This window comes from Myodes glareolus, chromosome 12 (assembly GCF_982192425.1).
Source record: "Myodes glareolus chromosome 12, mMyoGla1.1, whole genome shotgun sequence".
Taxonomy (NCBI): domain Eukaryota; kingdom Metazoa; phylum Chordata; class Mammalia; order Rodentia; family Cricetidae; genus Myodes; species Myodes glareolus.
The window spans coordinates 80,047,017-80,072,705 of NC_142037.1; the positions used below are offsets into that span (position 1 = coordinate 80,047,017).

Below are 25,689 nucleotides of genomic sequence, written 5' to 3' on the forward strand. Positions count from 1 at the left end.
CTCACCCATCTGCAGCTCAGACTCCAGAGAGGACTTTTTCACTTGACACTTTGACCTTGGTGGTGAAAGCCATTGCATTCTATCTTAGCCTCCAGAATGGTGTTGTGTAACTTTCTTCCAAGATTGAAACATTGTATCCTGCAGGAAGCTCCTTAAGCCCAAGGTAAACCACTAAAATAGCTTCAGGAAGTCCCTAAAGCTGAGCAGACTCACTGGCCCCCTCCCTGTCAGAGTAAGCAACCAAAGCTGAGAGTCCCTCTCAGATAGAGTTAAGCAAAGACCACGCTGAGACCAGAAGCGAACACCAGCAGAGCTTCCCAGAAGACGCTTAGAGCAGAGTCACTTAGAAAGGACACTCTCCAACCTGATGAGCCGCCTGCAGACTGTGTCCTGTGCTCCAGGTCCCCAGCTTTGTCAGCTGTCACCCATGATGGGGTAGCCCGTGGAGATGCAGTTGTCTGAGTCATTTCTGCTCCTCTAAGTAACCCCTCCCCCATATTCCTGTAATTAACTCCAATAAAACTCATCGGTTCCCCAAGTTTGAGTTTGGTGGTATCTGTACTTGGATCTGCTGTGGACTCCCTTTATGGGGTGAGTAGACATGTTTGAGAAGTTTGTCACACAACACATTGGCAGTGGGCCAACAGTTACTGAGTGCTCACCAGGCAGCTAGGCGTGGATCTGAGTTGTTACACATCTAGCACCTATGTGGAAAGTCTGCCTTTTATTTAATGGGCACTTCTAGCACACTAATTTGGATGGATGTATGGCTGTATGAATAAATTTACATATATATATATATATATATATATACTATATAGATGAAGTATATCAATGTTTTTGTTTTTGTTGAGCTAGGTGTGTTGGTATAGGTCTGAAAATCCAACACCTGGGTGCAGAATCAAAAGGACCACTGTAAGTCTAGGGCCAGCCTGGTCTATAGAGAAAGTTATAGGCTACACAGGAGACTCTACTTAAAAACAAATAAAGAATAAGCTGAAGTTCATGACGGAACTAAATTAGACTTTTGGTCTTCATAAATCTTGACATCTGGGCATGCTGGCCTGTAACAGCAACCCTTTAGTCCATGGCTGGTTGTGAGGGACGTATTCAGTCACAATCTGAAACCTACATGCTGAATTTTATTATCTATGGGAATTTAAAACACTCAGGATCTTTTTCTCCTTGAGACTAATAATAGATAAAATGTACATTCAACTTGCACAAAGTTGTCTTAGTCTTAACAGTACAAGAAAAATATCTATGGACATGTGTAATGTAGGTATGTTTAGTATGTGGGCAACACAAAACTCGACTCTACCAAGAGGCTGATTCAGAAGAGCAAACACAGACAGGAAGAGCACTCGGTTTTATTCTAACTCAGGTGGCAGTCTTTTTCTCCACTGGCTGGGGTCACACCACACAGTTTTGTTTGATTGGCAAGTCTTCAAAGAAATGGTGTGAAATGAGGTCCTGAAGAGAGAAGCGGTCAGCCACTTCAATCCCAGAATGCAACAGCATCTTTGTGCGTATAAGATTTTATTGGTGGGGGGACAGAGTAAAATATTTGCATATCAAAGTCTTACAAGGCGGGGGCGATAAAAAGATTTGAATTCCTTGTCATAAGCCTAAGTTTTCTAGCATTTGATAGAAAAGGCTCATGTTTAATTTGTCTTATAAATCCCTGTTCTTTATAAACAGTCTTTTCTTCAGACGTTTTCTTACCCTATCTGGAGTAAGAAGCTGCAGTCAGGAGGGAAAGCCCGTTAGCAACAGCTGGTTGAGCGAGGCTGAGGCGAGACCCCAGGAGGAGTCAGTCATTTCATCTGTTGTGTTAGCATGGTTCCTCCTAAGTGTGTGGCCCTTGGCCAAGAGACTGACCTGGCCACTGTGTGACTTGTTAAACACTTAAATTAAGGCTGGAAAGATGACTGAGATATTAACTGTCATTCCAGTGGACCCAGGTTCAATTCCCTGTAAGCGCATGTGTAATCATGTGTGAGTATGTATGTGTCTGTATGCTGTAAGCGCATGTGTATTCATGCGTGAGTATGTATGTGTCTGTATAATGTAAGCGCATGTGTATGCATGTATGCATGCGTATGTATGTGTCTGTATACGCTACTAAGACACCTTCTGTATCTCCACAGCTATCTCTATAATCACCGTCTTTTTTTATTTGTGTGTGTGTGTGTGTACGATGTGCATGTGCATGGGTGTGTCCGCGTGTGTCAGTGTGGGTGTGAGAGCGCAATGGCACACATATGATGTCAGAGGAATGTGAGTTTCAGGCCTGGCCTTCCACAGCACTTACTGCTTTGCGTGCTGGGCTGCTGGGGAGCTTCCGGGGACTCCCTTCTTTCTACCTGCCATTTGCCTCAGCAGCACCGGGGTTGCAGACGTGGGTTCTGGGGAGTCAAACTCTAATCCCGGCACTCACGTGGCCAAGTGCTGTATCTACTGGGCCATCTCCGCAACTACTCAGCCTATAGCCGTTCTTTGAAGGGTCAAAACCCAAGGTGAAAGGCAGTCCTCGTTAGAATCTAAACCACTGGTAGACAGACAGGAATAAAGCGGTCCCCCTGCTCTGGTTCCTTTGTAACAGCAGCCATGTTTTGTTAGCTGTGGAGAATGTCTGTTTCCTCTAACATATGGGAGAGCTCAAAGAGCAGAGAATAAACATGAAGGAACAGCTCAGTAAGGAGAGATATCTGGATGGAAATAGTTTTCCACCTACCCCAGCGTGATTATGACACTCCGCGCCCGCTGTCCTGTCTGAGGGACAAGGGCTGGCAGGGATTTCATCCCCGACACTCTGTCCGGTTTTCTGCCTTTGGTTTCTGCCTTTTTTTCTACGTCTTCCTGACCAATCATTGAGATTGTTTGTTTAAAAAAGGTGACCTGCCACCACACTGAAAGTTACAAAAACAAGCAGAAATGCCCTGTGGCATGGCTGGCTGGCTGATCTTCCTCGGGCCTACCGCTTCCCGCAAAGATCATAAAGAAACGAAGTAGAGAAGTTAGAACCACTGGGCCCAAGGACACTCAGACAGGCGCGCATGTTCTGCGGCCAGGGCGGCATGTTCAGACTTCAGTCATGTATGCTGTTGAGGACAGACATTTTCCCAACCGCTTCGTAGTGACTAAGGGGTTTCCTGCTTTACAGAATTGCACCCTGCTGGAATCTGAGTTAATGATTATCTAACTCAGGCTGAGAACCGCACCCGAAACATCGACTGTAGCTGAAACCTACCATGTACCATGGTCAGGCTGGGTGCACCATCCAGAGTCTGTGTGGCGGAGGCATTCCCTGAAACAGAACAAGAGGAAAGGCTCACTGGCCTCGCCGCTCTGGCCCAGCACACGCCTCGAACAACAGATGCTATCCACCTGGCTTCTTTTATTTTATTTTTTAAAGATATTTTTAAATTATTATTTTGAGGTGCCCGGGATAAAACCCACAGCCTGTGCACGCTAGTGAAATACTCTACCACCCAGATTTTAGAAATAGCTTCTTAAGTATGTGTGTGTGTGTGTCGCACACACGTGTAGCTTTTAGGATGCTCACAGGGCTGTGTGACCATAATCACTAGCTAATCTTAGTGCATTTATCAATCTTCCCCAAATGCCGATACCCCTTGGCTATTATGGCTCCTTCTCTCCCCACCTCTTTGTCCGCTAGAACAATCACTGTCTTTTGTATGTCTGTGACTACTTCACACATAGAGAACTATACACCATGTTCTTGCTTCCGTCAGGTAGCGTGTTTTCACTGTGTGATCTGTCAGGATCAGCACTATTTCTACAGCCAGGCAACACTCCAGCGATAACCAGACCCCGACCGACTGCAATCGGATGGACATTTATGTTGTTTCCATTTAGGAAGAATGAGTTCTGAAAAATATCCCAAACATGAGGCTAGATGTGGAGGAATTATTAGTTTAGGCACAGCTTTAGGCAGAAGAAAACTGACTCAATCAATACTAAATGCTATTTTTAATTTCTCTAGACAGGTAAATCCTTCAGCCTCTTTCCCAAGGTTTCACAATTCCTATCAGAGAGTCCTTCCTATCTTGAGAGTCTCATTACACAGGTTTTTTCCCCCTTCCCAATAAACAACTTACCTATTAATTCACTATTTCTTTCTCTACCTTAGATGTATTGGTCGTTGCCTTATTACCTCTGTACACTTACTTATTTTTACGATAAATACTAAACACATTCCACTCATAACTGTCCACAAATCACTAGGAAACCAGCAAACAGGACCTGTGGGCTCATTTCCACCTTGTGCAATCTGGATCAAGCAAGGCTCTGCAAACCACAGCCTGTGAAAATGACTGAGCCTGCTGATGTTCCTGTAAACTTTTATTGAAACACAGCCAATCCATTGTTGGATCGTCTGCAGCGGGCTTTGCGAAGTTATACCATAGCTGTGTAGTTTTACAAGAGCATCTCGCCACGTAGCTTCCAACAGTCGCTCTCTCAATGCCTATCCCTTTCCAGGGGAAACACAGAAAAAACTGGTCTAGATATTACTCCAGCCTGAAAAAGCCGAAAGACGTGACTTAGGACTGATCACCTCCCAGGGCGCCTCGGAAGCCACAGAGCATGCTGAGGTCTAACCTGGTCACACTAGACCCTGCGCCTACTGCACATCTGACGACTCCTCGCAAGTGTCACCTGCTTTCTGACTGCCTCTACCCAGAGTTCTTTTCTTCTCCATTCAGTAATAAAAAATATTTAAATTATTTCATTATCGCTGAAAAAAAGATATGAGAACACATCTTTGTGTGTGTGTGTGTGTGTGTGCACGCACGCATGTCCGTGTGTGTGAGAGTGCGTGTGTATGCACACACACGTGTGTGTGTGTGTGTGTGTGTGTGTGTGTGTGTGAGTGCCTGTGTGTTTGGGCACCTGTGGAAGGAGGAGATCAAAGTCAGGTATCTTCTTGAGTTGTTCTTTATTTTATTATTATCAGATTTGTTTTATTTATTTATGTCTGTGTATATTAATATCTGGGAATGGGTGTGACAAGGGTATGCACACTTGCATGCAGAGGCCAGATGAGGACAACTGAACTCTCAGAGCTCACACTGCAGGTAGTTACAGAAGGCCTGGCTTCTTACATGGGTGCTCAGACCTGAATTCCAGGCCTCATAGCTGCTCTTAACCTCTGAGCTATTGCTGCAGCTTATTTTTTGTTTGTTTTTTGAGACACGGTTTCTCTGTGTATCCCTGGCTGTCCTGAAACTTGCTCTGTAGACCAGGCTGACCTTGAACTCAGAGATCCGTCTGCCTCTGCCTCCTGAGTACTGGAATTAAAGATGTGTGCCACCATGCCAGCCGTCCACTGTATCTTTTAAGATAGGATCTCTGAACCCAGAGCTTGCAGATTTGGCTAGACTGCCTAGCTAACAAGCCCCAGAGATTTCTGTTTCTGCCCCTAGTACTGGAATTATAGACATGTGCCCAGCTTATCCCTCAGCTGTCCTTGAGTGCTGGGGACCAATCTCAGGTCCTCATACTTACATAGCCAAGATTTACTGACATGGCCCTCTCCCCAGTCCCCAAGTTTGATCCTGTTGCTTTACGACTGCATCAGATGTCCATGTTGATCCTAAGGCTGGACAGGGAAACCTGTTAACACCTCAGCATCGAGTCTCAATCCTATTGGTGTGGCCTTGGCCACTAACCAGACTTGTTCCAGAGTGCTTTAGGAAATCTCGAAATGTGAACTTGTGCGGTACCACAATGTTGACTCATCCCTTCATAAGTCAAACTGCCAAGTAATAAAAGCAAAATCTACAAAATCTACAGCCTTAGATTACAGAGCTAAGTCAAAGCCAGAACCAAAAGGGATCACACACCAACGCCAAATACATTGTTTCCAAGAAAAAAGTCTCTAAAAAATGAAGCAAGAAAGAAAAGATGAACATAAAGCTGCTTTAGACACTCACTGGCTGCAGCAGGGCCAGCTGGCTTAGAGTCCAGGGCTTGCCGGGTTAGAGGAGGATTCCCTGAAATGACAAAAATATAAGTTGAAAATGGAAGCTGTGAGACAGAAGCAAGTTTTGGCAGCAAATTATCCTAAATATATTTTAATAAGCATTGGTTTATACTTCTTACCACTTAAGCTCTCGTTATTCTAAGAGACGTTAATAAAGGAAACCACGAACTTACTTAACACTTCTTTGTTGCCAAACATTTACCACACACAGAGATGGAAGGAAACTCAGCTTGTGTGTCCCATTACCAAACCAGGTAGTGTCCCCCAAGCAAACAAAACTCCTTAACCATCTGAGCCACGCCAGCCAAGCCTGGGATCTCCGGGCAGAAGCCTAGCTTTTCGCTCCACTTTCCCTTCTGATTCAGACTGTGACTCAGAGGAGTTGGCCAGGCTACTGCTGCAGTAGGTCACGATTCTTCTGCCACTCTGCGTGGCATCAAGCCGTGACCCTAACCTTCTGCGGGGAGGGAATGCAGCAAGCCTTTACAGCGTAAGCGTTTAATGTCAATCCTGGTGTGCACCACGTGAGTAATTCCACTTAATCCGTGGATCAAAGATTTAGTGTAGCTACTATTACATTTCCAGAGTTAGAGATGAAGACACTGAATACAGACTCACAAAGACGTAAGCGCCAGAGACTCAAACTCTTTCTGGGCCCCGTGTTTGAAATCTGTGTATAAATCAAGAGACAAAGGGCAGGACTGGAAAGATGGTTCGGCAGTTAGGAGTGTTTGCTGTTCTTGCAGAGGACACTTGTTTGATTCCCAGCACCCACATGGCAGCTCACAACTGTCTGTCACTCCAGTTCCTGGGGATCTGATGCCCTCTTCTGGCCTCCACACTGGCCCTGCACGCACATGGTACACATACATACATGCAGGCAAAAGCACTCATACACACAATTTAAAAAAACTTTAAAGAGGCAAATGACCACTAGGCAGCACTATGCACATAATTACTTACGGAGTTATATATAAAATATTAAATGAGAGTTTAGATTTTTCTTAATTCTTCAAACTTTTTGGGTTATGGCAACAGATCTCTCAAATATTAAAATGAGGACATATATCCCCCCCCCAAAAAAAACACCAAGCAGAATGCTACTTTAGTAGACACAAATCAGCAGGCCCGGATTTTCTGTACCCAAAGCTGTCAGGCAAGCCACTTTGGCTTTATCTCAGGGATCCTGTCCACTTACCTTTCAGCTCACCGACACTGCTGTATGGTTTACTGGCGAATTCTCTAATCTGCAGAAGATAAAACAGCCTGCTAGCAGTTCATATTCTTAATGAGAGTTGGACTGAACGAAGTTGGACATGGTTGGTGGTGAATTAACCTTTCCACTGAATCACCCCAACCTCTGCTCCTTGACAGAGGAAGGAGCTGTAGAAACTTAGTACATCAGATCTGGCTATTTCTCCAAGTGATCATGGGCAGACGTCTTACCTGCCTTCGAACATATTGTCTGCGGCATCTCTATGTCTAAGGTAGCTTTGGGGACAACCGCAGGGAGGAAATAGTCCACATCTATCATCTTCAAGGTGACATAAACTAAAGCCCTCTGCTCCCAGACCAAGGACCTGAGCACAGACTCCTCCATGGCGTACCTGCTGCTTCTGACTGAGGATCAGCTCATTCTGCTCCTGGAGCTTCTGATCTAACTCTTCTACCCGCCTCTTGTAGAAAACATTGTCTGCACTTAGATCCTCCATCATCGAGCTGCGAAGCTTCTCTATGTGTGACAGGAGCTGGAAAGACAATGGGGAAGGATCTGTCGGCAAGGTGCAGGTATGGTTGCGGATTGTATGAGTCTGTCTTGACTCCTCTGCTGGCTTTATGCGGTCTCTGTGTGCTGAGTCATACAGAAAATCTTCAGTCAATGCCCGTCAAGGCCCTGGCTGTGCTAGACTTCATCTCTTCCCAGGGGTTTATGGTCTGAGACAGGTGAGCAGCTGAGTCAACTTGAGCACATTCCATGGACTAACGCACAGCTGCTTGGTGACCAAGGACAAGGGTCTTTCCTGGTACCCTGGTCTCACCTCCAGGATGAACTTCCCACACAGCCCTGTCCCCTGCCCTCATATCCACATGCAACATGCCAGCTCAACTGGGCAATCATGGATCAGCAGTCATCATAATCACGGCCCACACAGGTAGGAGCTTCAGGAATAGAGGGAGAAGGGATGAATCAGTGATGTGGGATTCCCCTTTGGATGCTGTGAATGTGTTTTATTGTCATTGGTTAATACAGAAACTGCTTCTGGCCAATGGCTTAACAGAATATAGCCAGGTTGGAAAAGATATATAGAGAGAGTAGGCAGAGTCAGTGAGAAGCCATGGAGCCGCCCACAGGGGACAGTTGCACTGGAACCTTGCTGGTAAGCCACAGCCACATGGCGATACACAGATTAATAGAGATGGGTTAATTTAAGATATAAGAGCTAGCCAGAAATACACTTAAGCTACTGAGCAGACAGTGTTTCAATTAATACAGATTTCGGTGTGATTATTTCGGGAGGCTGGGTGACCAGGAAACAAGCAGCCCCCCCTCAAAAAAAAAAACAACTGAGTCAGAGAAAGAGAGGTAAAATGTGCATAGATTCATCACTAGAGGCCATAATGGTCGATCTCTTTTTCTTTTCATTTGTATAAGTGTGTGGTCTCTGCGTGTGTATGTGTGTGCACATGCATGTGAGAACACACACATATGTGCCCAAGTCCACAAGGAGGTCCAAGATTGATACTGGTGTCTTCCTCCATCATCATTCCTTATCTTACTTAGGGCAGAATCTCTCAACTCACCCCTGAACTGGCTGACATGGTTAACCCGATGGCCTTCAGAGGCGGATATTACAGGGGGGCAGCCACGTTGGCTAAGCATTTTTGCAGGCTCTGGGGACCTGAACTCCTGTCCTCTTGTTTGCGTGGCAAGCTCTTTAACTGCAGAGCCAACCCCTCAGCCCATAGGATGGCAATCTTGCCAGCTTAATGGGATTTAGAGTTCCCACAGAAATGAGCTTCTAAGCCTGTCTGTAAAGGATTTTCCCAACGAAGTTCACTGCAATGGGAAGACCCACCTTGAATGTGGGCGCCATTGTATGGGACCCGAATTGAGTAAGAAGTGGAAGGGGACCAGAGCAGTGACAGTCACTCCTCCCATTCCCGACAGTCAGGTTTAACACAGTCAGCTGCCTGAAGCTCCTGCCTCCATCTGTTCCTAGCGTGGCAGGCTGCATCCTCCAAGTGTGGACCAGAGTAAGCCCTTCCTGAAGTGGCATTTGCCAGGCATTTCACCACACTTGCCCATAAACTGGCATAGAAACTTAACGCCAGGGGAGATTATACACTGGTAATTCAAGTCATTTCAGGGGTTGAAAGAACAGAAGAGGTAAAGAAAAACAAAACGAAACAAAACCCAGCTTGGTCACTGGTACTCAGGACACTGTGCATCTAACATGTCCTGATGTGAAGAGAGAGGGTGGGGCTGATCACACCGAGGGAAACATCTTTGTCTGAGGAGAGGATCTGAGGGTCCAGATGGGCATTTTCTAATGCACTTGTTTGGTTTTTTTGAAAGATGTATTTTTAACTATGTGTATAGTGTCTGCCTGTGCACATGAGTGTAGGGACCTAAAGAGGCTAGAGGCGTTGTGAGATACTGACACAGGAAAACTTAACTTGGGTCCTCCTGAAGAACTGTGTGTGCTTTTGACCAATGAACCGTCCCTCTGTCTGATTGTGCATTTTTAAATCAACACTTACTATGACACTATACATTCCCGTGTCTTGTTTACTCCAATGGTGCTACAGAAATGCAATCTAGGTTCACAGTACAATGTGGAAACTCAGGTTTTAGAGGACAACATACATGACTCGAATTCAGAGAGCGGGGACAGGCAAAGTTGGCCTTGAACTTCCACATTTGGCTTCAGAGTCAAGGTTCCACGCGTGGCAAGGTCTTGCCTGTGAGGTTCTCTGTGTTCCCGAAAGTGCACATGGAAACACTGAGCTGAAGTATGTGGGAGGCCAGAAAAGAACCCCTCAGAGGCTGGTGTATTCTAAGAATCCACCAAGAACCAAGTGTCAAGAGAGCAAGTGTCAAGCACATGGAAGGCAAGAGGCAGGCGGATTTCTGTGACTTCAAAGCCAGCTTCATCTACTTTTGAGTCTAAAACAGCCAGGGTTACTTAGTGAGACCCTGTCTCAAGACAAATCAAAAACAAACTCTCTCCACAGTCCTAGATGGTTGAAAGGGCATGACCCCATCACCCCCAAAAGCCATCTGAGAAATACATAGCTAGAAATCAGAAAGAAATTCTAGTAAAATGGCTCAGGATTTTGGATAGAGGTTTAGGACCTTGGACCAGATCACCACATTGAGGAGGGCTGGCCCCCAAGAAGCAAGAGACCCCAGGAAAAAAAATCAGGGGGTAACATTATTGTGACACCATAGTAAAGAATGGGTTACAAAGGCAAAAACAAGAATACGGTGAGAGAGGGATTTGAAAAGCTTAGACAAGAAGGTCAGACACCACCTCACGAAGCCTGTGTGTGTGTGTGTGTGTGTATGTGTGTGTGCATGCGCATGTATGTGTGTATGTGTGTGTGTATGTGTGTATATATGTGTGTGTGTGCGCGCGCGCGTGTGTGTATGTGTGTGTGCGTGCGCATGTATGTGTGTATGTGTGTATATGTATGTGTGTGCGCGCGCACGTGTGTGTATGTGCGTGTGCATGTATGTGTGTATGTGTGTGTGTATGTGTGTATATATGTGTGTGTGTGCGTGCGCGTGTGTATGTGTGTGTATGTGTGTGTGTGTGTGCGTGCGCGCACGTGTGTGTGTATGTGTGTGTGTGTATGTGTGCGTGTGCGTGTGCGCGCATTTCAAGCCCTCTGCTATCCTCTATAGCCTCACTCATAACACCAGACTCCTCTGTCACCACATGTGACCATAACACACCTCCTGGGCTCTCAGGCAGGGTCAGAAAGGTCACACCACCGATTATCCATGACTCCCTTTGAACTCCTACCAATGTTATTTAAAAGAAAGACAGACTGCCAAGAGCCTAGGAAAAGCAATATCAAGTTGGCACAGGCAACTTCCCCTAACCCAAGAAACAGTGCGCGCATTGTGGGGAGAGCAGGCGCCAATCATGTGGAATAATAGGTCTCAGGCAGAGACGGTTGCATGTGACTGAATTCAGCTCTCTGGTAGGGTGTGAGACAGAGAAGCAAGCAGCTCCTAAACAGCTGAAGCAGCGAAGGAGCAGTGAATCCCGGCCGGGCAGGAGACTGTGCACAAGCCAGCCTTAGTTTAGAGGGAACCGCGGGGATGAGCTTCTAGCAAAAGGCAGCAAAAGGGAAGAAGATCACAGGCCATGAACCCACAATGCTGACTTTCAGCTGTCTTGCTCCTGAGTCCTCCCAACAGAGGAGGAAGAAAACAATGAGTGACATGCCCAGAGGGCTTGAGTGACACTCCCACGGGCCAATGATCATGTCAGGGGCTTTAGTGGGCCAGTGCAGCTACCAGAAGCTAACCCAGGCTAGCCATAGGCGCTCTGAAGGAGAACACAGCTTAGGCAATGTTCTGAGTACAGCTTGCGGATTCATGAGCTGTGGCCCCATCCAAGCCGTGCCTCCGACTCCTGTCCCACAGAAAGTGTGAGATGACTAATGTGAATGATTTAAGGCTGAATTTGTAACAGTCTGCCACAGTGAGTAGAAAACCGACAGAGAAGGGAAGCAGCCGTGAAAAGAACAAACGGATAGGCTTTCCCGTATGTTTTTCAAAAAGAACAGGAGCTGGGCGGTGGTGGCACATGCCTTTAATCCCAGCACTCAGGAGGCAGAGGCAGGTGGATGGATCTCTGTGAGTTCGAGGCCAGCCTGGTCTACAGAGCTAGTTCCGGGACAACTAGGGCTGTTACACAGCGAAACCCTGTCTTAAAAAAACAAAAAAGAGACCAGGACGAGTCTAGAAAAATCAGTGGGTAAAGTACATGAACACCGGCAAGAGGAACAGAGTTCAGATTGGGCTGCTGTTCTTGGGAGGTGGTGACCCCGAATCCCTGGAATGAGGCAACGGACCAGACAAACCCCCACATCATCAAGAATCCAGGCTCGGCAAGAGGTCCTGTCAGGAAATAAACTGGAGACAGACTGGGGAAGACATCCTCAATATCAACCTGTGCCCCCACACACAGTGCACATAGGACCACATGGCATGTGAACATGCGTACACACACACATGCACACACACACACACATACACACATGACCATATAATCTTTAGTAATATGATATTCTGCTTAGTACTGTATGAAAGGAGTATTGAGTCCCCACACACAGTGCACATAGGACCACATGGCATGTGAACATGCGTACACACACACATGCACACACACACATACATACACACATGACCATATAATCTTTAGTAATATGATATTCTGCTTAGTACTGTATGAAAGGAGTATTGAGTACTAACTACATGAGGGAATTATTTTAGGAAATATGTGGATGAGGAAACAAGATGCTCTGTGCGGAAAAGATCTGTAGCAATACAGAGGGCACAAAAGATAATATTATTTAAAAAAAATAAACAAGATTTCCTACCTTAAGATATTCTCAAATACATCTACTTTAGGTACTTTGTACTGGTGGAAACATTAACAATGAATTTTCTGCTATACTCAGTGAACAAGAATCAAGGAATCACTTTCACGTCAACGTGTTGTTTTCATTAGACTGTTAATATTAACAGTCTTTTATTTATGTTCCAGCTTAAAAATGTGAAAAAAACAGATATATCAATTCAATAACAGAAATGATGAACACATGAACACCTAAGATCATCACAAAGCCAATAAAATGACGTTGGACGGTATTTTTTAAGCACAAAGCATCCATTACCTAGAAAGAACAAATGCACATTTTGTAAGGATCTATCTGTATGTGGGGGTTTATAGTTCTGGGAACGTAGCCTTAGAGAAGCACATGGGGCAATTGCGGCATGGACGTTCTGATCAGGTTAAAGGCCTGCTCCACAGGAAGGAACTCGTGCTTGGTACTGGAAAGCAGGCCAAGAAACTGTGGTTGGAAAACCTGCTACTAGCATCTTGCTAAGGGCATGGTATCCAATGCTTCTACATACCTTCTTTATACCTTTAGGTTACCATAGCTCTCCACCCTCACTAGAGATGCTTCTCTCTGCAGTGGACCGTGGTTAATACAAAGATTCACAACTCATCAAAGAGGATAAGCGATTGTGGGGTGTTCATCCATAAACAGGACATTTGCCCCACCCACCCACCCACCCCCCCACACACTACCCAAGGCTCAGAGAAGAGAGCGGAGGAAGAGTGTAAGGGACAGAGATGGGAGGACCCATCTATAAAACAGCTGGACATGATGTAGTCCCCAGGAAATTGGTGTCCTCTTTGGGTTTAGCCTAGTTAATAAAAGAATTTAAAAGCATACTCAGAAGAAGACTTGAGGACACTTTTGTTAGCGTTTAAGAGTGGCATGTCAGGCGAGCCGCAAGTTTTGGCAGCAGCCTGGAGGGGAAAGATGGAAAAAAGGAGAAGGGAAAACTACGCCATTTGCAAATGGTCACATGGTGAAGGGCACAGAGCTTAAGAGAAGGAGCAAAGAAGCAAAGAAACAAAGAAAGAAGAAACAAAGAAACGAAGAGGGAATTGTTGTGTTTCTCTGAGTCTGGACTTAGAAAGGGGGGCAGGATCCCGAGTCATCTAGCGATGACAAAGCGGTTGCACTCAGGAACTCAAGGACGCTGTGATTGCCCACCTTAGATAAAGCCAGTCAACAATCCAGCATGGACAGGGGAGAAGCTCATGAAGCCCCATCTGGAGTGGAGGAGCTGCTGGAAGGGATGGAGCCACTTCTCATTAATGGTGTGGCCCCTGGGAGGCTGCGGGTGCCCAGTGGGTGGCACATGGGCAACACTAACTGGAATCAGCGGGTTGTTTTTGGAACAGATTGTAGAAAGGAGACATGAAGTGAGGAGGAGGAGGGGACACAGTGGTGAAGCCCACGACCAGAATGAGCTGGGGGTGGAGCTAGGGATGAGTAAGGTCAAAATACACTGGATATATGTGTGAGAGTCTCAAAGGACAAAGAAAATCGTTTGCAAAAAGACATGCAGCACTTATAATATAGAGAGAAAATTGAAGAGAAACTTACAAAGGAGTAGCAGCGGTTAATTCTGTATTAAAATTATAAATAATCCTAGGGTTTTTTACACATTTCTCCAGAAATGTTAAGTAGGAAAATACTACCTTCATTATTTGAGTTAATTAGAAATTCTTTTCAAAATGGCCAATTTGTGCATGTGTGTAATGTGTGTGTGGCTTAGAAACACAGCACCTGCCTAAGCATGCTTGAGGCCCTGGATTCCATCCTCAGCAGGAGAGACAGGGACAGGGGAGCTGACCAGATGGGGCTCCTGGATTCTCAGTCTTACCTGTACCTTCTCCTTGCTGTGATCCTCACTGAGAACTTGAAATCGATCTGTCCACTTGTTCGCCTTGAGGAGAGAAAAAAGAGGTTCGTCTGTAGCAGTTGATGCAGAGGCCATGAAGCAGTGATGCTTACTGGCTTGCTCCCCAATAGCTTGCTCAGTCTGCTTTCTTATAGAACCAGGACCACCTGCCCAGGAATGGCACTACCCACCACAGTCTGGGCCCCACCCTGCCCACTGATCACAAATTAAGACAAACTTCTACAGGTTTGTCTATAGCTGGATCTTATGAGGCATTTTCTTAATTTAGGTCATTTCTTCTCCAATGACTGGGGAGTGGGGGGCAAAGAACTAAGGTTTCTGGGTCTTACTGACAGGCAAGTCAGGTCATGCAGGACAGTATATCAGTGGAGAACAAATGTCAACAGTGTAGGCCATCTCCCAGCTTTCTCATGCTCAGGAACTGGCTGAGCAACCACCGGCGGCGTGGAGGATTTGAAGGACGCCCCCCACTCGGTATGGGCAAGGGGTGGACACGGTGATGCCAGAACTCCTGTTGAATGTATGTAACTAAGTTCTGATCAAACAAACGCTATAGTCTAAAGGAGACTCAGGAAAACCTTGTGAGGTAGTGTTCCAGTGATCCTGGGGGATCAATGTGAGACAGATCTTAAAAGTAGAAAGGTCCCAGGCAGCAACGAAGGGCAGCAGGGCCATGGTGGGGAACGGAGAGTCATTCTCTAGAGCAGTGGCTCTCAACCTTCCCAAGGCTGCGACCCTTTATGTACCTCACCACACAGTTCCTCATGTGGTGGCGGCTCCCAACCATAGAATTATTTCCATGGCTACTTCATAACTGTAGTTCTGATACTGCTATGAATCATAATGTAAACGTCTGATATGCTGATGGTCTTAGGCGGGCCCCTGCGAAAGGGTCATTTGCAACCCAAGGGCTTGCAACCCCCAGGCTGAGAACCACTGGTGTAGAAAGAGGACCCTGGGGCAGAGGGAAGATCATCATTGCAAATTTTAAAGTCCAGTGGGACACAAGGCCTTGTTGCTAGCCAGGGCGGGAAATGTGGGGCACGGGGGACACAGGGAGGTGGTGTCACCGAAAGGTTACAGGCAGACAGGGTGATGACATGCACAGCCAGCTGTGATGAAGAAGGTACATTTAAGGGAGGCAGACAAGATGCAGCATCAGAACAAGAAACGGCGATCATATTTCAAAATGTTCTTACCATTTAAAAATTTTATAGGTTTATTTTTCTTAATGTTTTATTATGTTTATTTGTTGTGCATACATGTATGCACCCGTGTGTGTACATGCAAGGTCAAGCATTGACACTGCACATATATGAAGGTCTGGAGACAACCTATGAGAGTCAGTTTATTCCTTTCCCATGTGGGCCCCGGGATTTGAACCTAGGTCATCAAGCTTGGTTAGCAAAAACCTTTACCCTGTGAGTAGGCTCAGTGACTCGACGGCTTTTAAAATTATTATTATCAAATTCATAGGTTATAACCCCTCCAACACAGAGTGGACACTGAATGTGAGGCCTCACACAGGCTGTACCACTTATCTAGATCCTTAGCCTTTTTAATTTTTAATTGCTTTCCATAAACCACTGAGATAAAACAACTTTTATAGAGTGATTATGGAGTCTGACTTCCAAATGAGAATAAAATATACAAAAGGTATCAGTTTGCCAATGTAGAGCTATACGTCAACTAAGGATAAGTTTGAAGCTTCGATATGCAGTTTTTAGAAAGTGAGGTCTACACCTGAAAGAGGAAAGACATTAAATAACAAGGCGAATTGACTAAGGACACTTACAAGTTGAGACTGACATTTTCATAGTTAAAACTGAAATTTTTTTCTGTTGTTTTATAGGCACACCTATGAATCAACACCTGTTCTGAGTTAGGCATGTGTTGAGATACAAGAGAAAAATAAACGAAGCAAACACATTTGGTGTGAATGAACTCATTAAGGAAAAAACCAGTGGTGAAGAGTGTTAACCGCACTTGCGGAGGTCCTGAGCTCAGCGTCCCCTTTCTGGATCAAGGCTATCTGCAATTCCAGTTCCTTGGGATCCAGTGCCTTCCTTCCGGCCTATATACACACTGCACAATAACCTCATGCAGATGCAAGCAGAAGCAACCAAATGAATGCTGTAAGTTGTGGCTGCGGTCATCAGCCATGCCACACCTGGCTGTCCAGGAGCTGAAGCATGTTCTGGAGATCCTGGGGACTCGGGAGGTGATCTTCTTTACACTCATGAGCGTCTCTCAAGGAGCCGATGTTGGACTTGAACTTCATATTGGACTTCTGTATTTCTAACAATTGCTGTAAACAGGGAAAAAGAGTCACCGGTAGACACGCTACGCATTTATCTGAGACAGTGACAAAGCTCACGAGCACAAAGCCACATTTAACTCTAACGCCCTTCCAAACAAATGCTCCCACACAGTCCTCCTGCCTGTCCCATGCTTCCTCTCTCTAATCTTTGATGTTTCTTTCCATCAGAGTGCATATAGGATTAAAAAGCAGAAAGGAAAACTAAACTCATTATTAAAAAATGGTTTACTCTTGGGGGAGTGGGTAGGACATGCCACAGTGTGCATGGCTCTCAGAGGACAGCCGTGGAGTCTGCCCTCTCTTTCTACCTTCATGTGGATTTGGGGGACTGATCTTGGGTCAACCATCCCCCCAAAAGCTTGGTCAGCAGTCTTACACAGCAAATGCTTCACTCGCTGAGCTACCTCTTTGGCCCCAAACCAACTTTCTGGCCTTTGACAATGGGTCTTTACATTTCTAACAGGAAGACAACATTTGTGAGAGGAACTGGGTGTACCTGTCCCTTTCTGTCTGTTTGTTTTGAGGCAGATCTGGCTTTGCTGCTCAAGCTGGCCTTGAACTCTTGCTGACCCCATCCCAGTCTCTTGGGTGCAGGACTCCTGGGGTATATCACCATGCCCCCGTGACAGCTAAGACTGTAATGGAAGGTCCATCCAGGGGACCATAGCAATAAATTCACTAGGACTAGATTTTTAATTTTCTCAAAGTTAAGAGTAGAAAAAGAAGAAGAAGAAAAAACAGTGCAGACAGCAAAGGCAATAAAGTTACCATCAGAAAATGGAAGGGTGGGAGTCTACCCTCTGTGTGATCACAGCAACCACTCAAATGCAAAGGAGCTTTTCAGGGCAGAAGCCTGTTCCCACCAACACTACCGGTGAGGCCAAAGTGAAAAGTCAGAGATGGTGAGGACCACGGGTGGGGGGTGCGGGATGACGGGACTGACTCCTCATCTCCAAGCCCCCGCCCACATGAACTCAGACTAGTCAGGAGACAGCCCGGGTGGGGGTGCGGGATGACGGGACTGACTCCTCATCTCCAAGCCCCTGCCCACATGAACTCAGACTAGTCAGGAGACAGCCCCAGCAGCACTTCTGTAAATCACTAGGATCACCAATAGTAAGATGGAAACACCGCAACAGACGGAGGAGGAAAGCCCAAGGAGACAACGTGACTGTCACACGGTGTTTCTAAGACGTGCGGCCCCTAGAGGGAGCCCAAGGATCGCCCTCGGCGCCCTCCCTTTTCTCTAGGAGGTTTCAGAGCTAAAGGAATTGGCTGGCCAGGCCCTGAAGATGAAGGTTCTGACCCCAGAAAGTGATTCTATCACACATGTCTCTATAGGGACCACAGCCGTTCCCACCTGGAGCAGAGCCCTTCTGCCTGCTTACTGTAGAGACCGAATCCTCTTCATAGGACAGGTGCAGGGCGAGGAGCGGGATAGGCAAGCCCCCCCCCCCCCCCCCACACACACACTTTGGTGATCTGTGTCGGCCTTTCCATCCACTACTTGGAACATTCTAGAATTTGGATAAGGGTTTGTGGTTTAAGGCTATTTAAACCTAACCACATAAGGAAAGAACGAAGTTTCTGGGAGCTGAACAAACGCACCCACCAGTGTTCTGTACTAGAGCCTTGTATAGATCCCCCACAATAACAAAACAATCCGTTCACCCGCTCTGCCTCCTACGTGCCTCAGGCTCCATGGTAGGAGGGGCCGTGCCTACCGGTCAGGGTGAGATATGTGATCCTCTGCCACGACGTCATGCTAACACTGTCTGAAAGCGAGCAATACCACGAAAAGGTCTATGATAAATACTCACATATTCTAACGCCGAATTCTTAGAAGTCAGTTCTTTAAATTCCTTCATGAACATCTCCTTGACCTTTTCCATTTCCTCGAGCAGCTTCTCCTTCTCCTCCTCTTTCCACCTCTCAAACAACTTCAGAAAGTCATCTTCTTTCGTCTTCTGCATTTCATATTCCTGGAATCATGTTCATACGTGTCACTAAAGGCTCTGGGATGAAACAGACCTGAAAATTCTAAAACCAACTGTAGCTTCATCCCAAATCTTTCAGGCTGTCTTCCTGGAGGGAGACCAGTAGACACTTCCTAAAACAGTAGGTCTATACACAAAGATCCTTCCGAATTGAAAGACGGCTGGGGAGCAGGTGAGACGGATCACGGACTAAGGGTACTTGGCGCCAAGCCTGACAACTTGAATTTGCTCCCCAGACTCACAAGGTGGAAAGAAGAACCACGTCCTTCTGTCCTCTGCCTTCCACATGCCCATCCACATACGTTCTCGATAAATACACGTAAATAAGAAACAGAACTAAAAACCACATTTGGAGACTGACGATACGGAGACTTCCACATGCCCATCCACATACGTTCTCAATAAATACACGTAAATAAGGAACAGAACTAAAAACCACATTTGGAGACTGACGATACGGCTTGGTGGTTAACAGGGCTGGCTGCATAAGTGTGAGGTTCTGAGTTCAAATCTCTGACACACAGCTATGAAGCCAGGGTGGCCACACATAAGTCTATAACTCCAGTGCTGTGGACGTGAGGGACAGGAGGATCGCTGAGGCTTGAGGGCATCCAAGCCTTGCTCCAGGATCAGTGAAAAACCTCAGAGGAATAAGGGCCCTGGCCTACATGTACACACACACATACACACACACACACACACACACACATACACACACACACATACACACACATACACACACACATACACACACACACATACACACACATACACACACACACACATACACACACATACACACACACACATACACACACACATACACACACACATACACACACATACACACACACACACATACACACACACATACACACACACACATACACACATATACACACACACACACACACACACACACCAAAGCCAGCATCCCCATGCCCTTCCATCTTTTAAACTCCTAGTGACTGCACCATCTCCCGTAGAGAATTCCGCACCCTACCTTAGAGAACCGGACTGCGTGGGCGTGCTGGGAAGACTCCAGCTGAGACCTGGTGAGCTGCAGCTGTTCCTTCAACATGTCCACCTCCTTCTGGAGCCTGTCGGTCTGGGCCTTCGTATCGTACTCTGTGGCGACAGAAAGTCTAGTTAGAATCTGGGAAACCTAGTTTCTTGTGAACTCACCTAAAACCTTACAGGGTACAGTTCTGTGGATAAGACAAAAGAAAATGCTCCCCATGGATCACTGTTACCGATCGTATGCTATGAGCCCAGTCCTGCACTTATCGGATCACTGTTACCGATCGTATGCTATGAGCCCAGTCCTGCACTTATCGGATCACTGTTACCGATCGTATGCTATGAGCCCAGTCCTGCGCTTATCACGAGCCCTTCATGTGACCAGACATTGCATTAATTTTAGTGACTTCTGTCAGCCACGCACTGTACTACAGCTTATTCACAGGGACAGCGTGTGAACGCCGCTCAGGGAGCAGTCCTAGTTGCTAGGACTCTGGACTCTTCAGAGATGTCCACCCTATTCAAAGCAGAGAAGCAAAGGCTTGGCCTGCAAGTACCACACCGTCAACATTGTTTGGGCTCCCTCCCAACTGTCCTAAGGTCCCTGTCATTGGTCACATAAGGCTGGGGACTCAAGACGCGGACTTGGGTAGTCATCTGTCAACTAGGGCAAAAGCGGAGGACTGAAAAGTTGTCCAAGGCAGCAAGGCGTGAAAGGGAGGAGCACTTATGATGTCCATGTACTTACATGAGGATGTACACATGACTGAATGGGTTTACATGTGCTGTGGGTGCAGACATGAAAGGGATGGAAACCAAAGCAGAAAGTCAGAACCTCAAAGATGACCTGAAGAGATAATACTCATCTCAGAGCCTGAAACGCCCTCTGACACGAGTATGAGAAACAGAGAGAGAGGTCAGTTCACACCCAAGGCCCCTTACAAGGAGTTCAACATCCCCATGTGTCCAATAGCACCGCTTACTCGCTCCGCAGTCTGGGGTTTATAGTGAAAACTTCTGCTTTCTGTTGTGCTTCGCCTACAAAGCACCAGGGGCAGGAATAGAAACAGACCGGCCCGGGATGGAGGAAACCAGGGCGTCTATTGAAAACACACCTGCCCTGCTGGAGGAGGAGACCTTCCGTGCTTTGAGAGCACTCAAACAGTGGGAAGACCGAGTCCTTGATAAACCGGAGAACCTCTCCTCAAAACCCTCTCCCAATTCTGTCTTTATTGCTACCATTTCTATCTCTGCTTTCTGGCTCCTTCCCATCAGCACCCAAACACATTAATGCCCATATAAGATAATTTTCTCTGGTCTCCACATTTCAATCACGGTGCTATCTTGGGTCTCCTGCTTCCCTTCCCAGCACACATTGCTAACGTAGACACCCGTGTTTGTTGAGAGCATTTCCTCACCGACTTTCAACTCAACTCACTCAGACTGACCTGTAACGCCAAAGTCAGCCGCTGCGCAGCGACGGTCAGTTCCCCACCAGCATTCCACTCTTTGCTTCTGGAACAATGATATATTTGACCCCGGCCACCTTTTAGGAACACGTTTCCTCTTGCTGTTCAATACAGCAGACTCCCTAGGTCACCCTCACAGGACGTCCTACCTGCCTTTCTTGAGGAACAACAATGTTGGGAGGTCCAGTAGTGGCCTTGGGTTTTCTGACCTCTAACTAGACAGCTTCAACCAGCCCCCTGTCCTCCAGATCCCTCTATCTACCCTGGGTCCATATCCGCAAGCATTAGCTGTGTGACTTGCGTGTCTCTTGCATGTGTGATGCAAATGTGTGTGTGGCCAACATAAACTCTCCTGCCTCCACCTTCTTTGAAACGTCTTCCCACCCCTCACCCTCCAGCACAGAAAGTGTTCCCCTAAATACGAGCAGGTCTGTGCTTCATCTCTGGCTTCCACCCCCAGTCATAACTGGAGGCTCTGTGTCCAGCACGCTCTTCTCTCCCTCTGCCCTGCAACCAACCATGCCAGTCTAGGCTTCCTCCTCTTCTCGCGTGGCCTTCTAGGCACCTCCTCCCTCTTCTACCAGCTGCCATTACTGCCCCTGCAGACGATTCACCTACAGCTAGGATGCTCTCTGTCATCATTCTCCCTATAAAGGAGTCATCCCGCGGCTTCCCACTGAACCCTCATAACTCATAGGCCAGGGCCGTCATCACCTCCTGAGATCAGTCCCTCCCAAGCCTCCAGCTTCCCCACCTGCCGTGGCCTCACTCACCCCACTCCTGTTCTCTAGACACACAGTACCTGGGACGCTCTGGTCCCTAGATCTCACCAGACTGCAGCTCCTTTATGACTTTGCTCTCTGGATAGAAATGGCCTCCTCAGAGAGGCCTCCAAAGACCACTTGGGATGAGCCTCCCTGTCTCTGTCCTTCACAGCCTTGGACACGCTCTTTGCCTTTGGCACTCAGAATCCAGCGCCCTGGTTCCCGTGTCACCTTAGCTCTCCATTTGCCCGCAAGGCTTGAAGTGGGGTTTCTCCAGCATGCTCACAGCTGTGTCCTCGGCAGTCAGGCCACTGAGAACTTGTAAACACTGGGGGCTCACCATTTACTCACTGGATTTACTCATTTACAGCCTGTGAGACTTTCTTTTAAAAGGATTGAGAAATGCACCAGACCATGACTCACTGAGAAAGGAACAAGGGAGCAGAGGGAATGTAACTCTGATGGAGTTCATGCCTTACCAAGGTGAGACTCTGCGGTGTGGCGGCGCTGAATGTGGCTTTGTAGGAAAGCTTGGTTCATAAAGGCCTTGTCACAGAAGTGGCACTAGAAAGAAAGCAACACAGTCAAGTGTCTGCAGCGAGATTCTCCATCTACCTGCAGTAAAAACCAGGGACCTGAAGCATGGCCTCTTGGCAGCTTTCTCCGAAAAATAAAGAAGCTGGCTAGAGACACTAACCCAAAGGGCAAATGTAAGGGAAGAACACCTTTCCCAAGCTAAAACAAGTCAAGGAATACATCTTCTGACAGTTGAAGCATCTCCTCTGGTAACGTCTGGAAGCCCTACTGATGTTTCTATTATGTCGACTTCCATCCTATTGCCACTGACTTGCTCATGGTAGGATGGGAGACCACACCAGAAACCAGCCCTGCTAACACTTTGATGTAGGATTTTCTGCTTCCAAATATTGTGAAAATAAATTTCTGTTACTTAAGCCATCTAATCAATGGTATTTATCATGGCAGATCTAGTAGCTAATACACGTACATACACATATGTGGATGTGTGTGTGTGTACGTGTCTGGAGTGTTTGAAACCTACAAACACTCTCCTACGAATACATACATTTATGAAAACTTTTCAAAGGTACATGGTACACAACAGATAGGAAGGAGAATACAAGGACACAATATTTCCTCTGGAAATGAACTGGGGGAAACTATTAAAAAAATAGGGGTATGACCCCTGGGAGTTGACCATACTCCAGGGGATGGCTCCACACCCAACCGTTTGTGGATAGGAAAAATTGGACGCCATAGTTTTTTTGCTATTTTACAGAGGATATGAAGTTGGTAGGGACAGATCTGGCAGGAGCTGGAAGAGGTGAATATGATACAAAAAATGCTATGAAATTCTCAAAGTTAATACAATTTTATATAAAAATATATCTTTTTGTTTAATCTTAAAGTTTCCCTAACATAGAGGATGGAAATACAGCAAAACCCAGCACACATGACACTGAAGGTGGGTGAATGTGTCTGTTACATGGTGCTCTTTCTATGCTTATTATTAGTCCATTGTTCGTTCTTACTGACTTTTCTTTGAAAATCTTCCAAATATAGATATTCACGTTCTGGTTATTTTGTTTTTTCTGTATACTGTAATTTCTACATGATAAAATATTGAGAAAAAAGCAGTATAGATTGTCATTGTAAGCCTTTTATACATCCTGGTTGCACACCACACACATCACACCCACATTCTCAGTGGCGAAAAAACTTTCAAGAAGTGGACATCCTGAAATATTTAATTTTTACTACATGATTCCTGCGATTTCTTGAATCAAAAGGGCATGGAGACAAAGAAAGGGATAAAGAAAGGGATAAAGGAATGAGATCAGGATCACTGAAGATGAACGTGATCACGTGGTTTGCCCAGTCTCTTTGCAAAGTCCAGGGCTTCTGGACTTTGTCTGCAGAGGTAAAGAGAAACTAATATGCTGGAGCCATGTGACTGTTCTCATCTTGTAATAAATCAGCTCTAGTGTTAGCTTTGTCGGCTACAGGGCTTCCCCACCTCACTCTCAGGTTTTGGCTACAACAACAATTAGCTGTATGTTAAGCATGGCCACACAAATGCCATTAGCAACGGCTATGATGTGGGGACGACGACCTTCCCGTTTCACAGAGCAGACACTGACGTACGTAGGAGCTGAGCACTTTGTTAAGGTCTAGCAGTGGCAACAGTAGTAGAGATGTGCTGTGGAATATTCCTTTACACTGTGTGAAGATGTGTCACTGTGATTGGTCTAATAAAAGGCCAAATGGCCAATAGCTAGGCAGGAAGTATAGGTGGGACTTCAGAACAGAAGGCGCTCTAGGAAGAAGCAGAGCTGCAAGACAGAGAGGAAGCAGGATGGAGAGGACAGAGTAAAGGCAAGTGAGCCACATTAAAAGAACATAGACTTAAAAATATGGGTTAATTTAAGTTATAAGAGCTAGTGGGACAAGCCTAAGGTACAGACTGAGATTTCACAATAATAAGTCTCCTTGTAATTTTTCCTGAGTTGGTGGCCCAAAGACAAATCCGTTTGGGATTTGAACCTACTCATTCCCTAGAGAGCGTCTCCATTGCTGTTCTCTCTGTGTAAGCAGAGGCATGTGACCTGATTCTGCCCCACAACCAGGATGCAGTCTATCAGTCAGGCCAGAAGAAAGAGGCCACAGGATGGAGAGAAATGACTCCCACACTCTTGTTTTTGTCTAAGTCCTGACTGCATTTTCTAAGCCATGGAATTTCTTACAATCTGAACATGCAAACAGGCCCTCAACAAGTTTATCTGACATTGAAGGTAGGGTAGACTGTGAGGGAGAGAGAGAGGAGGTGGGAAGGAGGAAGAGACAGAGAGAAAGCTCAGTCCATCTGGAGCCAAGTTTCCCTGAGGACAGACAGACTCATTTAAACTCACTTTGCCCAGCAGGATACTGACTCTGTTGACTCCTCCCCCAAACCACCAGCATCAGGAAGATGTGGGTATTCCATAACAAGCAGGAGTTTCTCATCCATCACCTCGGAAATCAGAATCTCCAGAGCATCACAATCCTGGTAGGCAGGGGAAGGCCACGAGGAGTGTTTGGCCAATAAATGACATCTTCTTTAATTGAAAAAATTAAGTGTGTGTAAGTGTATACACACATTGGGAAACTTATAAATTAGTAGGTTTTCATGTGACCTTTTCAAGCATCCTTGGTGTCATCTCCCCCACATTCCGCTCTGCCTCCCATGCTGCTCCCCACCACATACCCTTCCTTTTACCATGCCTACCACACTACCTGTGTTCTACTACGCTGTGCTCCTCACTTTCCTCTCCTCTCCTAATGGTCTCTCTTTCTAGTTTCCTGATTTCTACAGGTACTCCACTATAAACACACAAATGTAAAGACTCAATTATGAACCACACATGAGAAAGAATTTGTGCTTATTCTTCTGGGTCTGGACTACTAAAATAAAACTATACTGATCAATTTACCTACAAAGTTCATAATTTTATTTTCCTTTACTGATACATAAAACTCCATTGTGTATATGTAGTAGCACGGTGTCATTGGCCATTCTACAGCTGATGT

General features: G+C 46.2%; 1 protein-coding gene across 3 annotated transcripts in view; it reads right to left on the reverse strand.

The window, feature by feature from the left end:
• The window catches only part of Dzip1 (DAZ interacting zinc finger protein 1), a 49,481-nt gene that overhangs the window by 18,334 nt on the left and 5,458 nt on the right, over window positions 1–25,689 (reverse strand). The window contains exons 6-14 of one of the 3 annotated variants that reach the window (XM_085698189.2): window positions 22,584–22,668; window positions 19,855–19,979; window positions 18,675–18,836; window positions 16,705–16,842; window positions 14,496–14,558; window positions 7,618–7,758; window positions 7,209–7,257; window positions 5,961–6,020; window positions 3,254–3,310 (exon numbers count right to left, since the gene is read on the reverse strand). In XM_085698189.2, the coding sequence (XP_085554315.2) occupies window positions 3,254–3,310; window positions 5,961–6,020; window positions 7,209–7,257; window positions 7,618–7,758; window positions 14,496–14,558; window positions 16,705–16,842; window positions 18,675–18,836; window positions 19,855–19,979; window positions 22,584–22,668 (880 nt within the window). Of the gene's footprint in view, window positions 1–3,253; window positions 3,311–5,960; window positions 6,021–7,208; window positions 7,258–7,617; window positions 7,759–14,495; window positions 14,559–16,704; window positions 16,843–18,674; window positions 18,837–19,854; window positions 19,980–20,619; window positions 20,663–22,583; window positions 22,669–25,689 lie in introns of those variants that run through there. The other 2 variants (XM_085698191.2, XM_085698190.2) reach the window with 2 other exon arrangements.